This window comes from Lactuca sativa, chromosome 7 (assembly GCF_002870075.4).
Source record: "Lactuca sativa cultivar Salinas chromosome 7, Lsat_Salinas_v11, whole genome shotgun sequence".
Taxonomy (NCBI): Eukaryota; Viridiplantae; Streptophyta; class Magnoliopsida; order Asterales; family Asteraceae; genus Lactuca; species Lactuca sativa.
The window spans coordinates 42239291-42251981 of NC_056629.2; the positions used below are offsets into that span (position 1 = coordinate 42239291).

At 40.2% G+C, this 12691-nt stretch overlaps 1 protein-coding gene across 1 annotated transcript; it reads right to left on the reverse strand.

Moving 5' to 3' along the window:
- Positions 1-10375: 10375 nt before the first annotated feature.
- On the reverse strand, positions 10376-12030 carry LOC111880797 (putative F-box/LRR-repeat protein 23). The gene is made up of 2 exons (XM_023877210.3): positions 11662-12030; positions 10376-11063 (listed from the first exon to the last, which is right to left on the reverse strand). Exons 1-2 carry the CDS (start codon positions 11997-11999, stop codon positions 10532-10534), a joined length of 870 nt encoding a protein of 289 aa, XP_023732978.1. The 5' UTR covers positions 12000-12030; the 3' UTR covers positions 10376-10531.
- Between the last annotated feature and the right edge of the window lie 661 nt (positions 12031-12691).

Below are 12691 nucleotides of genomic sequence, written 5' to 3' on the forward strand. Positions count from 1 at the left end.
TGGACCGAATCTCACTTGGGAAACAGAGGATGACATGATGAGTCGCTATCCACATCTGTTTGCTGATGCATGATTCCGGGACGGAATCATCCTAAGGGGGAGAGAATTGTAACGCCCGGTTTTCAGGGCTAAGCATTTTTGACGATGTAATAGTCTAGGTCAACTATTGTAGCTTTTTTTTAATAAAGATGAACTATTTTAGTATTATGTGAATTATGTTAATTTTTATGCTTATTATGTATTTATAAATATTTAATAAATAAAAGATAAAAATAAGCGTCAAAATTAAAGTGTGAGATAACTCTGATATCTCTACATAAAGTCGTAGTGGTCGAAACAAGGATTCCGAGGATATAAAGAACGTCGAAATCCGAGTTATAACGAGGAAGTTATGACCCGCCGAAGTTTTACGGCAAAACCGGCACGGCACCGGGAGACGTAAATAGTGAATTTACGATGGAGGACTTTTTAGCCTTAGTGATCTAAACTAAAGTTGTAGTATATGTTAAATCGAGAACATCCATAAAAAGAACGCCCAAATCCGACTTCGTATGAGGAAGTTATGATTTTTCTAAGATTCGGCTTAGCAATGCACGACCCGAAACTCAAATTTTAGTTCGAGCGGTTTTTGACTTACGCGACCTAAATGAGAGTTGAATATCTCATTAATAGGAACTCAACGGTAAAAAGACAGAAGAAAACAGAGTCCGTATGTAGAAGTTATGAATTTTACGCGGACGTTTAACAGCATAATCTCCTTGTACTGTTAAATTTAAGATCGGTTGAGAATTAGCTGACGGAGTAAAAATGAAGGTTGTAGATATTATTTTTACCTACGCGTGGATATAAAGAACGTCAAAAACGGAGGTCGCATGTGAAAGTTACGAATTTTAGAAGTCAGAAGTGTGTTGTGCGAAAATGGGTGATGTGGCACAATCTTGGCCATTGCTTTCTCCCCAAGTCTTGCCACTAGATGGTGACATGTGGCACCAAGTTCATCCAATTTTCACCCTATAAATATAACCTCTCCCACCCTCATTTTCTTCACACATTTCTCATTCTTTCTTCTCTTTACTCTCTCTCTCTAGAACCTCTCTCTAGCCCCGAAACCCCCCGAAAAGCCTAGGGAACCTCCCTAGCACGAGGCGGAAGCCCCGGAGTGCTCGAAGGCTCCGAGAAGAAGAGCTCTTCGGCTCGGGAACATTACTCCAAGCAAAGACCGGTTTTATATAAAACCCGATGTAAGTGAGCTACGTCTACGCTATTTTTAATATATCGTTTATTTAATTATAGTAACGTTATTAGGAACTTATAACAAGTACTTGGGCTATTATTATGGGCTATATAAGTATTGTTTGACGCTTATATAATAGTAATAATAGCTAGACTATTAATTAGTCTCGGCGAATAATAGACTAAACTCTAGTGGTAATAATACTAGGTTTCGTCGAAGGAAATTATTTTTAAGAAGCGAAGCGCTGTCTGAGTTCGGATTCACCACCTTTTCAAGTGAGTGCATAGTTACTTTCAGCTTACACATAGATATGAAGTATTTTATATAAATTACGTGCTATGTGTGCATATTACCTGAATACTTGCTATCTATGCTGGATGAACATTTTTATACATGTTTTCAATGATTTAAATTGTATATTTATTTTATATCTACGAAAATGTTGGGGTAAAATATGGGTAGATGTATTAGTTGATGTGTGATAAAATGAAATAATGAGAGGCCTCGTTATAGATGTTATTGATGATCCAGTCATCTAGCGGAGTATAGATGACGACCACGGACTATTCTAGACAGTCCAGTGGAACAATAGCAGGCTCGCAACCTGTAGGTGTTTATTTGAACTGTGTGCTCACCAGATGTACTCCATCCCCCACATGGTTGCCTTAAGGACATTTATTGCTGAGGAATCCCCTTAGCAGTAGTGTCCGTCCCGATGATAATCCTTAGGATAGGTCCCTTATGATAAATGCTTAGGGACGTAATGTGAGGATAACGGGAACGGGTAATCGGGTTATTGTTGGTTGAGGAAATTAATAAACTTATTTATTGTGGGTTGAAAACTCTATGTGCTCACCAGGCTCCCAAGCCTGACCCACTCAGTTTCTTTTATTATAGGTAGTGGCGCATGAGCATAGATGTGATGTCTTAGGATGAGAGATTAATGGATTTTAGGCCTGTAAATACGGAATAATGTAATAAGGCCTATGTTGTATTGTTTATGCTTATGATCTGTATCGAACATGACATCCCGAGTCTTTTTAATGAAATACATTTCTACGGAAATGCTTTTGATAAATCTCTGTCATATTTTGTTTTGGGACAAATTCTGCAACACTTTTATTTAAAATGTTACTTTGATTTTTAAACAAAGCATAAACAAAATCGGTCTTTTCTAGCCGTGATTTTGGGGATGTCATAGTATTGGTTTTCGGGAGCCAAATGTTACAATTTTTAGAAGTCGGGGGTTAAAGGTGTCAGTTCCGGATTAGTTTTGTAAATAACTATGAAGGCAGGGGCTATATGGTAACTCCTGAGACTTCATGCGATGAGATTTTGGAGGCTAAGGGACCGTTTGGTAATTATTGTACCTAAATTGCAATGGGTTTTAATATTGAGGGTCGTTTAGTAATTTGTGGGCTGAGTTTGAAAAGGATTTCAGGAACCAGGGTATATTTGGTAAATTATGGACTTAAGCCGAAGGGAATTTAGATGGCAGGGGTTAAAAAGGTAAAATATGGATCTATTCGAAATAAATGGGAGTTGGAGGGACCAGTTCTACCATTATGGAAAAATTTTAATATGGAGCGGTTAGGGATGAGTTTAAAACCGAAAACCCGGACCGGAACCGGAATCGGACCGAAACCGGAACCGGTATAACCGGAAAATGTTTAAATAGTCCGGGTATTGGGTTCCAAATTTAATTTTATCCGGGTTCCGGGTATTTCGGGTACGAGTCCAACGGGTCCGTGTATTCCGGGTAAAAAAACCGGAACCGATTTTTGGAACCGGATATGTAAAAAAACCGGAATCGGGTTTAATGGACCGGAACTGATTTTTGTACGTTTTATAAAGTTTTTATATAGGAAATATAAATAAATATGTAAAAAAGCTTATAAGTTGATGGGTATTTTATCATAATCTATATAAGTTTTAAAAAATGAATATACTAGGAACATATTTTTGGTATAGAAATTTGTATAAAAAATAGTGTCGTTTAAAGATGAAATATTATTTATATATTTTTTATCTAAAGAAAATGGATGTAGGATTGGAGATGGTTGTTTATCATAATCTCAATTTGCATATGAGCTCTCATAAAAAATAAAAATAATAATAATAATAAGAGAGAGAGAGAGAGAGAGACATTGAAGTAATGGAAAACTCACAGATATGAAGCATGACATTCATCTAACAAAATCTCAGTCTATCTCTCATTCCCCTTTCTGGTGAACTTAATTTGTAAGAACCATAATTTATATGTAATATTAATATGAGATAAATGGTTATAAGTTTGGTTTTATATGTTAAAGAATGGTTTAATTAGAAATGGTGATTTCGTCATTTGTAGGAAATTTTGTAAAATTGGCTTATGCAATCCTTTAAATACATTATACTGTAATAACTTTTGTAATAAGTTATGGTATTTGATTTGAGTGAATTTGACTTTATAATAGTGTATTTGATCAAAAAGGGTGAAATCGAAAGTTTTATTATTTTTAGTATCAACTTGTTTTATTTGCTTAATGGATTAAAGTTCTATAAGTTTTTAGCTTGTTTACAGTGGATCTTTTACAAAAGGTTATATATTCATTTTGTTATTTAATTATTCTAACTATTTTTTTTAATTAGAACCTCTAATCATGTTACAATTAACTCATCTCTATGAACGTACAGTATATATTACAATCACATAACTAAAAGCTCATATTTCACAGTAATATTAAACCAACTTTGTTATATCACGTTACTTTTTAAAAAAAAATCAATGTTGTCAATAACCTAAATGTAATTTTTTGTTTATTAATTTTTTTATAACGGTTGAAAGATTATGTGATTGAGGTAATTACAAAAAGAATAATAATAATAATAATAAAAAATCTGGGTTTTCCGGTTCTAAACCCATTTTACCCGGTTCCACCTTACCTACTTTCCTATTTCCGGGTTTTTCGGTTCTAAACCCACTTTACCTGGTACCGTACTCGGAACCAAACCAGAACCGGTTCCTACATACCGGTCCGGTTTCCGGTTCTAAAAAATCTCGTTAATCGGTTTCGGGTTTTCCGGGTCCGGGTCCATCCAGTCCGGGTTTGGACCCACTTTCATTCCTAGGACCGGGTATTTAAAGGTTGCCAAACCCTAACCCTAAGGTCAAGTCATTGGCCGCCATCCTTATTCCTCCTGTTTGCGGCCGCAAACCTCGTAACCCTCACCACCGGTTGTTGCTTCCCCCGTCTAGCCGGAGGTGCGCCTCGGCCACCATGTCGTCTCCAGTTTCGCCATCGGAGCGCCGCCATGCCACCAGTGATGTCGTGAGCAGCAGGGTTTTCACGTGGGTCGCCGGAGAACCGTGATGTAAGGTTGTTACTGTTGTGTCATCGTTTCAATCGGAACCACCGCTGCTGCTAACCGTTAATGTTGTGCCCTTCCTCTTCCTCTTCTTCTTCTGTTGCCGATGTGGCTGTGGTTTTCAGTGGTGGACTGTTTTCCCCACCGTAAACGCCCACATTTCCATTCATGGTTGGACGTGTGTTGCCATTGTCGCCATCGTTTTACACCCTTGTCGTAGTTTAGCACAACCAGGAGGGATGGCTGGACTTGTTCTCGGCCAGAAGTGATTGTGGTGTTTATGTTCAATTGCGGTGTTAGTATGAGGCTGCTAGAATGTTTGTTTGGTCGAAGATCCAAAGGAAGACCCCACTGCCACCACTCACCACCGTCGGCCACTACAAGGTGGTTTTGTGTGTGTGCGCGCTTAGCTTAGCTGTTTGTGAGTGAGTGAGTGTGTGTGTGTGTGTGTGTGTGTTATTATGGGGCTATAGCCTTGTAAAATGTAATAGAAAGTGAAATAATGAAAGAAAGGAACCCTAACCACCACCGTGAGGTGGTGGCGGACGCCTCCTACCACCACCTTGGGTGGCGGTGTGCTTTGTTGTGTGGACTCGTATGGGGTGTTGGACAAAGTGGGCCTAATGGTGTAGTGGGCCCAATAAATCCCTAATGGGCCTAAGGACTTAACTTTGGGCCTAGTTGGGTTGTATTGGGTTGGAAACCCTAATTAGGGTTTGGAAAGCCCTAAATGCCATGAAGCCCTAATTTTGGGGTTGATCGGGACACGCTCGGGAATTATTAATAAACCTAAATTATTAATTAACAAACATTGGCAAATTAACCTAAAGGTAATATTGGACTTAGTAGATTAAGTCCTTAATGGGTTAAGTATGAACATGTAACCCTAACCGACATTTTATGTGAAAAAACCCTAATTGGAATTAGGTTCTTATTGGCCATTTATTGGACTAAGCTGTTGCAGGCCTTAATGGGCCAATTGGGAGCATGTCATGCACTAAGGGAATCATTGGGCCTTAGGATAAGACCTGTTAGAGAGGCTTGGAATGTTTGGACAAAAATAATTGGTTGTGCCTTAAAATAAGTCCATATAGAGGTTTGGAAATTGGGCCATATGTTGGGCTTTGGCCCATTATGTAACGACCATAAAATTCGAGCCAAATTAAAAAAATTTAATTCATTCAAAAACCATTAAGTTCATACATTTGTTTTCAAAATAGTTTAAACATCAGAGTATTCCCCAGAACCATATCATAAAACATGAGGAGCGGTACAATCACGCCTTCGCTTTGCCACAATCTCCTGAAGCACCTGAAACAATACACTGAACTGTAAGCCCGAAAGCTTAGTGAGTTACCCCTAAAATACGGATACACATATAGTCCACATAACCATGTCAACAATAACATATCATAACAAACTAAACAGAACAGCACATAACGGGTCCACAACCCTACAGACTGTAATACCCATGAGCCCACAGTACGAGTCTCCCTTAGCCCGTAACAGGAATGCTCCCGAGCCCACAATACGAGTCTCCCTTAGCCCGTAACTGGAATGCTCCTAGGGTTTGTTGGCTACCGCATGAAGCAGTACAACCTCAACCTATCCCATATAACAAACACATAAATCATAAGAATCGAGCATGCAAATATCATATAACATCACAGGTAGTCCTACAGACCTACCTAACAGGCATAACCACTAGCATGCAACACTAAGTCATACTCAGCATCTAACACAACACAAGGTAACATATCAAATGGGTCGGCCTTGGTGCCTTAGACCCCTTAATATAGTGAGGATAACTCACCTCGCAACTGCCGGCTGAAAAGATAAGACCAAGCTGCTCCGACCACCGACATGATCTTCACCATAGAACACTACCAAAGAACCAATTCCATAAATACCAATATTACCAAAGTACCCTTGGAAGTTAAACCGGTCAACTCTTGGTGAAAGTCAAAGTCAACCTTCCTGGTTGACTCTACTCGTCGAGTCAACCCGTCGACTCGCCGAGTTCCCATACCCAAAAACTCTCATAGCACAACTTAACTCGCCGAGTCCAACGATCTTTGAGTCCCATCCTGCCCAACTCACTGAGTCGCCAACCGATTCCCTTAATCCAAGGCTTTAACCAAAAGAGGTTGGGGTTCTGCGTCCTGACTCGCCGAGTCCAAGGCAATCTTCAATAGACTCGCCGAGTTGCTCTTCCAACTCGCCGAGTCCATGCACATTTTAATACAACTTGTCGAGTACACCCATGTGACTCGTCGAGTCTCTCCAGTTCTCAATCCATTTAGAGGCTTTTCGAGCCATGCAGGGGCTCCAAACCATAGATCCATTCTCCTACAGTCTAACCCTCACATAAAGTTGCAAACTTTACGTGAAACCAAGGAGATATAGGCCCAAAACACACTATGTCTAGGGTTAAGGACTAAGGGGATTCACCAACAACTCTTAAACAGAAACTTTATGACATTACGGATCATCACAAGCCTAGATCTGGAGTAGCAACCTCAGATCTAAACTCCAAACACGAAATAGGTCTCAAACAATCTACGGAACTCCCAAAACAACCACCAAAGATGAACCAAAAAGGAAATAGCTTAAGATGATGGCACCTTACCTCTGAGATGTGCCCAAACTGATGTAGATCCCAGATCTATACAAACCCCTTGATGCTAACTTCTAATTTCTCAAGCTCTTTCCACCAAGTTCCTCTTCCAAGCTCCAATCTCCTCAACAATGAAGCCTCACACGAAATTAGGGTTTTCTAGAACTCTCTGGGGGAATAGGAGGCTGGGAGAAGGACATAAAGTCCTTTAAATAGGGTGCAAACCCTAAGATTAGGGTTTTCTCATTCCAGCACCAACTCGTCGAGTCCAGCTTCCGACTTGGCGAGTTGGTCACTTAATTCGCAACCCAAACCCACTCCGACTCGGCGAGTAAGCGTACCTACTCGTCGAGTCCCCTCTTCAAAATTACACTTTAAACCTTAAATCATATTTCTGAAATTCGGGATGTTACAATTCTCCCCTACTTAAATTAGGCTTCGTTCTCGAAGCCTGCGGCAACACAAACTTCCGGACGATGCTCCCGCAATGCATCCACTGATCTCAACCGACCCAGATTCCTTCAAACACTGCTATCGAATCCCTAAAATCCATCTCTTCCCTTGCAGGGTCCTGATAACCGCTTCAAGTCGGCCACCGGCTTCCTTTCTCTGATAACAACACTCATCAACTAAGTGCCACCAGAAGACACCACCTTACTTCTGCTTTACGCATTCATTCTCCACCTGCAAAAACTGGATACCATTCTAAACCATCGGGTCTTGACCCAGTATTATCACGCTATCTCTCGCCCATCTGGCGCCACTTTTGTTAACTTGCACCGATGGAAACTCATCCCGTTTCCTCCCTGGATCAAATCCCTTACAGCGCTGAGATGATGGAACATTTCACCGCTTCCGAGCAACTCTCCTAAACACCTAGCTATAACGTTCATACACATCGTACCTGGACCAATCAGCCTCGGGCTGGAAAACCAGGCACGCCTACGATGGTCCAACCATCCTTAGGATGGAACACCACTACATCCATAGCTCATGACCACAACCATACTCGGAACCAAGGATCTTGTCCTTGCGTCACCCTCGAACCCTTTGGTTCGACACAACGGAGTGCAACCTACTCACACCTCCCTATCACGATCTCTAGATCCTTGACCTCTGACTGTAAAATCCTTATACAGTCCTCAGCACTGGTCCAGACTACTCTCGAGTCTGTTAACCTGCTGTCTCACCTTCCTCTGTCCAAATCTTCAATCTGGAACCACTATCCTCCTCCTCTTCTAAGGAGACTGAAAACATGCCTGCGCATCATCCAACATTGCCACCACCTCAACGAGCATCCAACCCGTATGTGCTTCCATATATCTGGTACAATCCCAGTACTTACTACCAATAACTGAAGCACTTTCGATCATCCATTTACTCTACTGCCTTCCTTTCAGAGGACCCATACTCCTTCCGGAGCCATATACCTTTCCTTTCCATGAAGTCTACTCAACAACCCTTATCGCACCTATAAGTGCCACTGAGCCAAACTCCACTCTACACTATCCATGCAGAGCAACTTCCATTCTCGAACTCCCATATACTCTGAATCCGATCACATAACTAACCATGCCCACGCACCGCCTCCAGCCAACTCCATCATCATGATCAATACTTGGGGTCAGACCATATCAATTACCATTTCATGGCGACATAATCACCCATTTTCCGCATACATATCCACTAACACATACAGAGTCTTCAGCATGACTGGACCGCCTTTCCAGGCCTTCAGCCTATCTGGACCACTCTCAGAACCTTCAGCATGTCTGGACCGCCCTTCTGGGCCTTCAGCCTGTCTGGACCGTTCTTCGAGCCTTCGGCCTGACTGGTATGCCTTCCGACCTTCAGTCTATCCGGACCGCTCAAAACTACCATACGTCACCCTGAACCATCCTTCCCGGGAATCTCTCCCATGTAGTTTGTTCTAGCCCTCTTGGGGTTCCAAACTCCAGTTCCGTTCCTGGAATCCTTTCCATGGCCTAAACTCAGGCCTCACATTGACCAACTACCTTACCTGAAACCATGGTCTGTTCCCTGCCCCACTTGTCTATCACTTGCTCCAATCATGCTACACTCTTGGCTAACAACACTGATAAATCTAAACAGCTAACCAACCCTGGATACTTGCTGTTTTACCGGGGAATTTTCCAATTCTCCCCACTTAGTGTACCAACTACTAACTTCCGCTGACAAACCGGCATAACTCGATCGACCTTACTTGATAAAGTTCCCCCTTCTCCAGGAACTAAAACCCTCCGGGTTAAGCAATCTCCACAGAACACTCTCCCGACATCGAACATCCCGAACTCCAAGGAAGTTTGAATCTCAACTGAACACTTCTCGCATCGCAGTTGCTATTCCTAGCAACGAGATCATATATCCTATCTTCCGATCACCTATCCTCTTGGATGCTAACCGACTACAACCCCTAACTACTAAGATCCTCAATCATACCATGAATCATGCGAAAAAGGCGAACAGATCTACAATACCACATAATCAACAAGATAACAGGATATTAAATGGAAACATACCCGCAGATGTATTCGGCTCTGCCCTGACCTCCTCTACTGTAAGCTAGAAAGCGCGCCCCTGAGCCCTTGGAGGCTCCGCTCCACCCTGACCTCCACTCGTAATCCTCAATGTGGCCGGTGCTGGAGCCTGCACCGGTCTTGCAACAAGCTATGGACAGTTGACCCTCAAGTGTCCAACCTGATTTCTCAAGTCTGCTATCAAGCACCGAGAAGACGCGGTATACATGCGAGGGAGTTTTACCGAATTCCTAACTCACACAACACTCAAACCAGGCAGCCATTAGGGTTGTCTTCCTTCCCGACAACGACGTGAAACTTATCCCATGTTCAAAACCGCTCCTACTTCTGAATCCCGGAATAATTCTCCCCCACTTAGATTCGATTAAGTTTTCATAATACATTAAAGTAGTTTTTTTCGGATTATGAGTTTAAAGGTGTAAAAGTACATAAGAATCAAAAGCTAAAAACTTTCAATAGCTACTTGAAGTAGCTTTTGGATTATGGGTTTTTGGTTTAACATAAAAACAAAAAGCTCATACCATCAAACAAAGTTTTTTTTTTCTTAAAATCTAAAAGCTTCTAAAAACTTTGGACACGTCCTTATCTTATTTCTGTTTTGGAGAACTGTGAATAATGTAAATTCTCCCCAGACTTTTGTGTGCTTTAGGTCATTTGAGAAAAACAAATTATGATATTAGTCACAACCAAGATTTACATTTTCTAAAATGGCCACCAACCATTATGATATGCTAACATCTCCAACCAAAGATCAGACCCAATCATCTAGTAATCCTAATCATCTGCTTCAGAAGATTCATCAACATACATATCATCAGAATTTTGTGTTGAGTTGTGTTTAAAATCTTTGATCCGTTCCATGCACTTTTTTACTAAATTCCTGTCAAGTTCAAAGCTACAAAACATATAGATGTCTAGGGATTGAAGGTGAGGGCATCCGTTAAGAATGGCCTCCAATCCATCATTTGTCATCTCATCACCATAAATCTTAACGGCCTCCAATCCATCATTTGTCATCTCATCACCATAAATCTGCAAATGGCGTAACTCCCGCATGTAATTTGCAATGGCAACAGCTTGATCATCACATTGGAGGTATGGCCCTGTCACTGTGTACCTCATGTGAGGTATCTTGAAGGACTTGAGCTGAGGGCAATTTCGTCCAATCACTTCGATGTCTTCTGCATTGATATAGATGTAAGAGAATTCAAGTTCCTCCAATTGAGACAGCCTTTTCACTGCCCGACTCAACCCACTACCCGTCATCTGGTCACACCAGAGGTAAAGACGCTTCACCTTACTTGAGCTGGGACCCACACAAAAGAAACACATTTTTCAGCAACTTAAAACTATTTGACAACAAATTAAATGTTGTGATAGTAAGGGAACTGTTTGTGATTGTTTTTCAAAACACCTTACGTTTGGCAAAACTCGAAAGCTTCTAGTAGCTTCAAAAAGAAGATTTAATAAAGCATCTACAACTTGGTTTTTTGAAACTTATTTTAGCTTTTTTAACTACAATAACATCAAAAAAATATATTTTAGCCAATTTTGTCACCATAAAAACTAATCAAAACATTTCTTAAGAACTCTTTTTGAAGGATTTATAGCATATTCTCAAAATTCAACCAATTTAGGCCAAGTTGTAACCATGCTTTCTTCATCTCAATGTTCCAAATAAAATATTAGACGTATGCATCCAAATTAATACTCTGTACAACACATAACGATAACACAAGCGAAAAAAATGTTGATTACCAAAATTCCTACTCCATATATAAACTGTTTTTAGGCTTAGAAAAGAAACAAGAGCTGTATGTCTATTTTTCCATAATTGATGGAGCGTTAGCGTGTGCTTCATAAGTATGAATTAAATTGAATAGCGATGGGAAAGGAAAACCTACTGTAGCGCAATGTGATCGAGGAGATCATCGGTGCAAAAGCCGCCGACACTGACATCGATCAGTTCCCCACAGCTGAGATCGACTACCTGCTTAGTCAGCATCTCGATTTTGTGATTCGTGTCACAACCATCCAGCAATATGTCAATATCGATGACCTTCCACATCGCCGGATCTTTGCAAATTCTCCGCCAAGTTCTGCATAATTTCCCTGCGCTCCTTAGTTTTTCCACGCTACTCAATCTTCCAAGTATATTTTCCATCAGTTCGTCAGGCATTAACAGCCAATTTGGAGATTCCTTCATTGCCGAGGACGGACCTACGGCGGAGGTCGACTCCATTTTAACTTTGAGAGACGATGATTTTACCGGATCGTTTAAAATCCCTTTTTCCCTAGAAAAGGGGTAAATTAAAAATATAGTCCCTAGCCTTTTGCGTGCTCAACAAATTCAGTCCTTTGAAAATTATGAGTTTGCCGTTTGCGAATACTAGCCCCTTTGAAAAGAACGTATTCTATTTCTATGGATTTATGTTTATGAATTCCGACAATACATGCTTAGAAATTATTTTCTCTTGTATCCTAACAAATGAAAATCAAGTCTGTCAAATAAATATCATTCTATATTGAATTTGACATATATCATTTTTTAAGGATTTTTGAATTATTTTTTTCTACTTATTATTTTCTTGTATTTTTATTTTTTTTAATTTAAAATCCATATTATATATATATATATATATATATATATATATATATATATATATATAAGGAAATCATTCTATTAAATTTCATAATAAATGTTCTATAACCTTTCAAATCTCCTACATTATATATTAAACTAGATTATGACCCGCTTACGCGGGGAACATATAAAATACATATAAAGTTATAAAAAGCCAACACAATAAAAAAGAAAAAAAAAAAAGTAAGATAAAGTAACATAAAGAGACTGCGTGTTATTGATTATATTGAAATATCTAAAAAAAATGATATGTTTGATTGTCTAGGTTACAACCTAGTGAAAACCACGGG

Bases quoted from the DNA above. Each gene is read 5' to 3' on its own strand.
- LOC111880797 (XM_023877210.3), bottom strand. From the start codon at position 11,999: ATGGAGTCGACCTCCGCCGTAGGTCCGTCCTCGGCAATGAAGGAATCT. The intron at 11,064-11,661 runs GTAGGTTTTCCT...TGTGGGTCCCAG, and splicing joins CTCGATCACATTGCGCTACA to CTCAAGTAAGGTGAAGCGTC.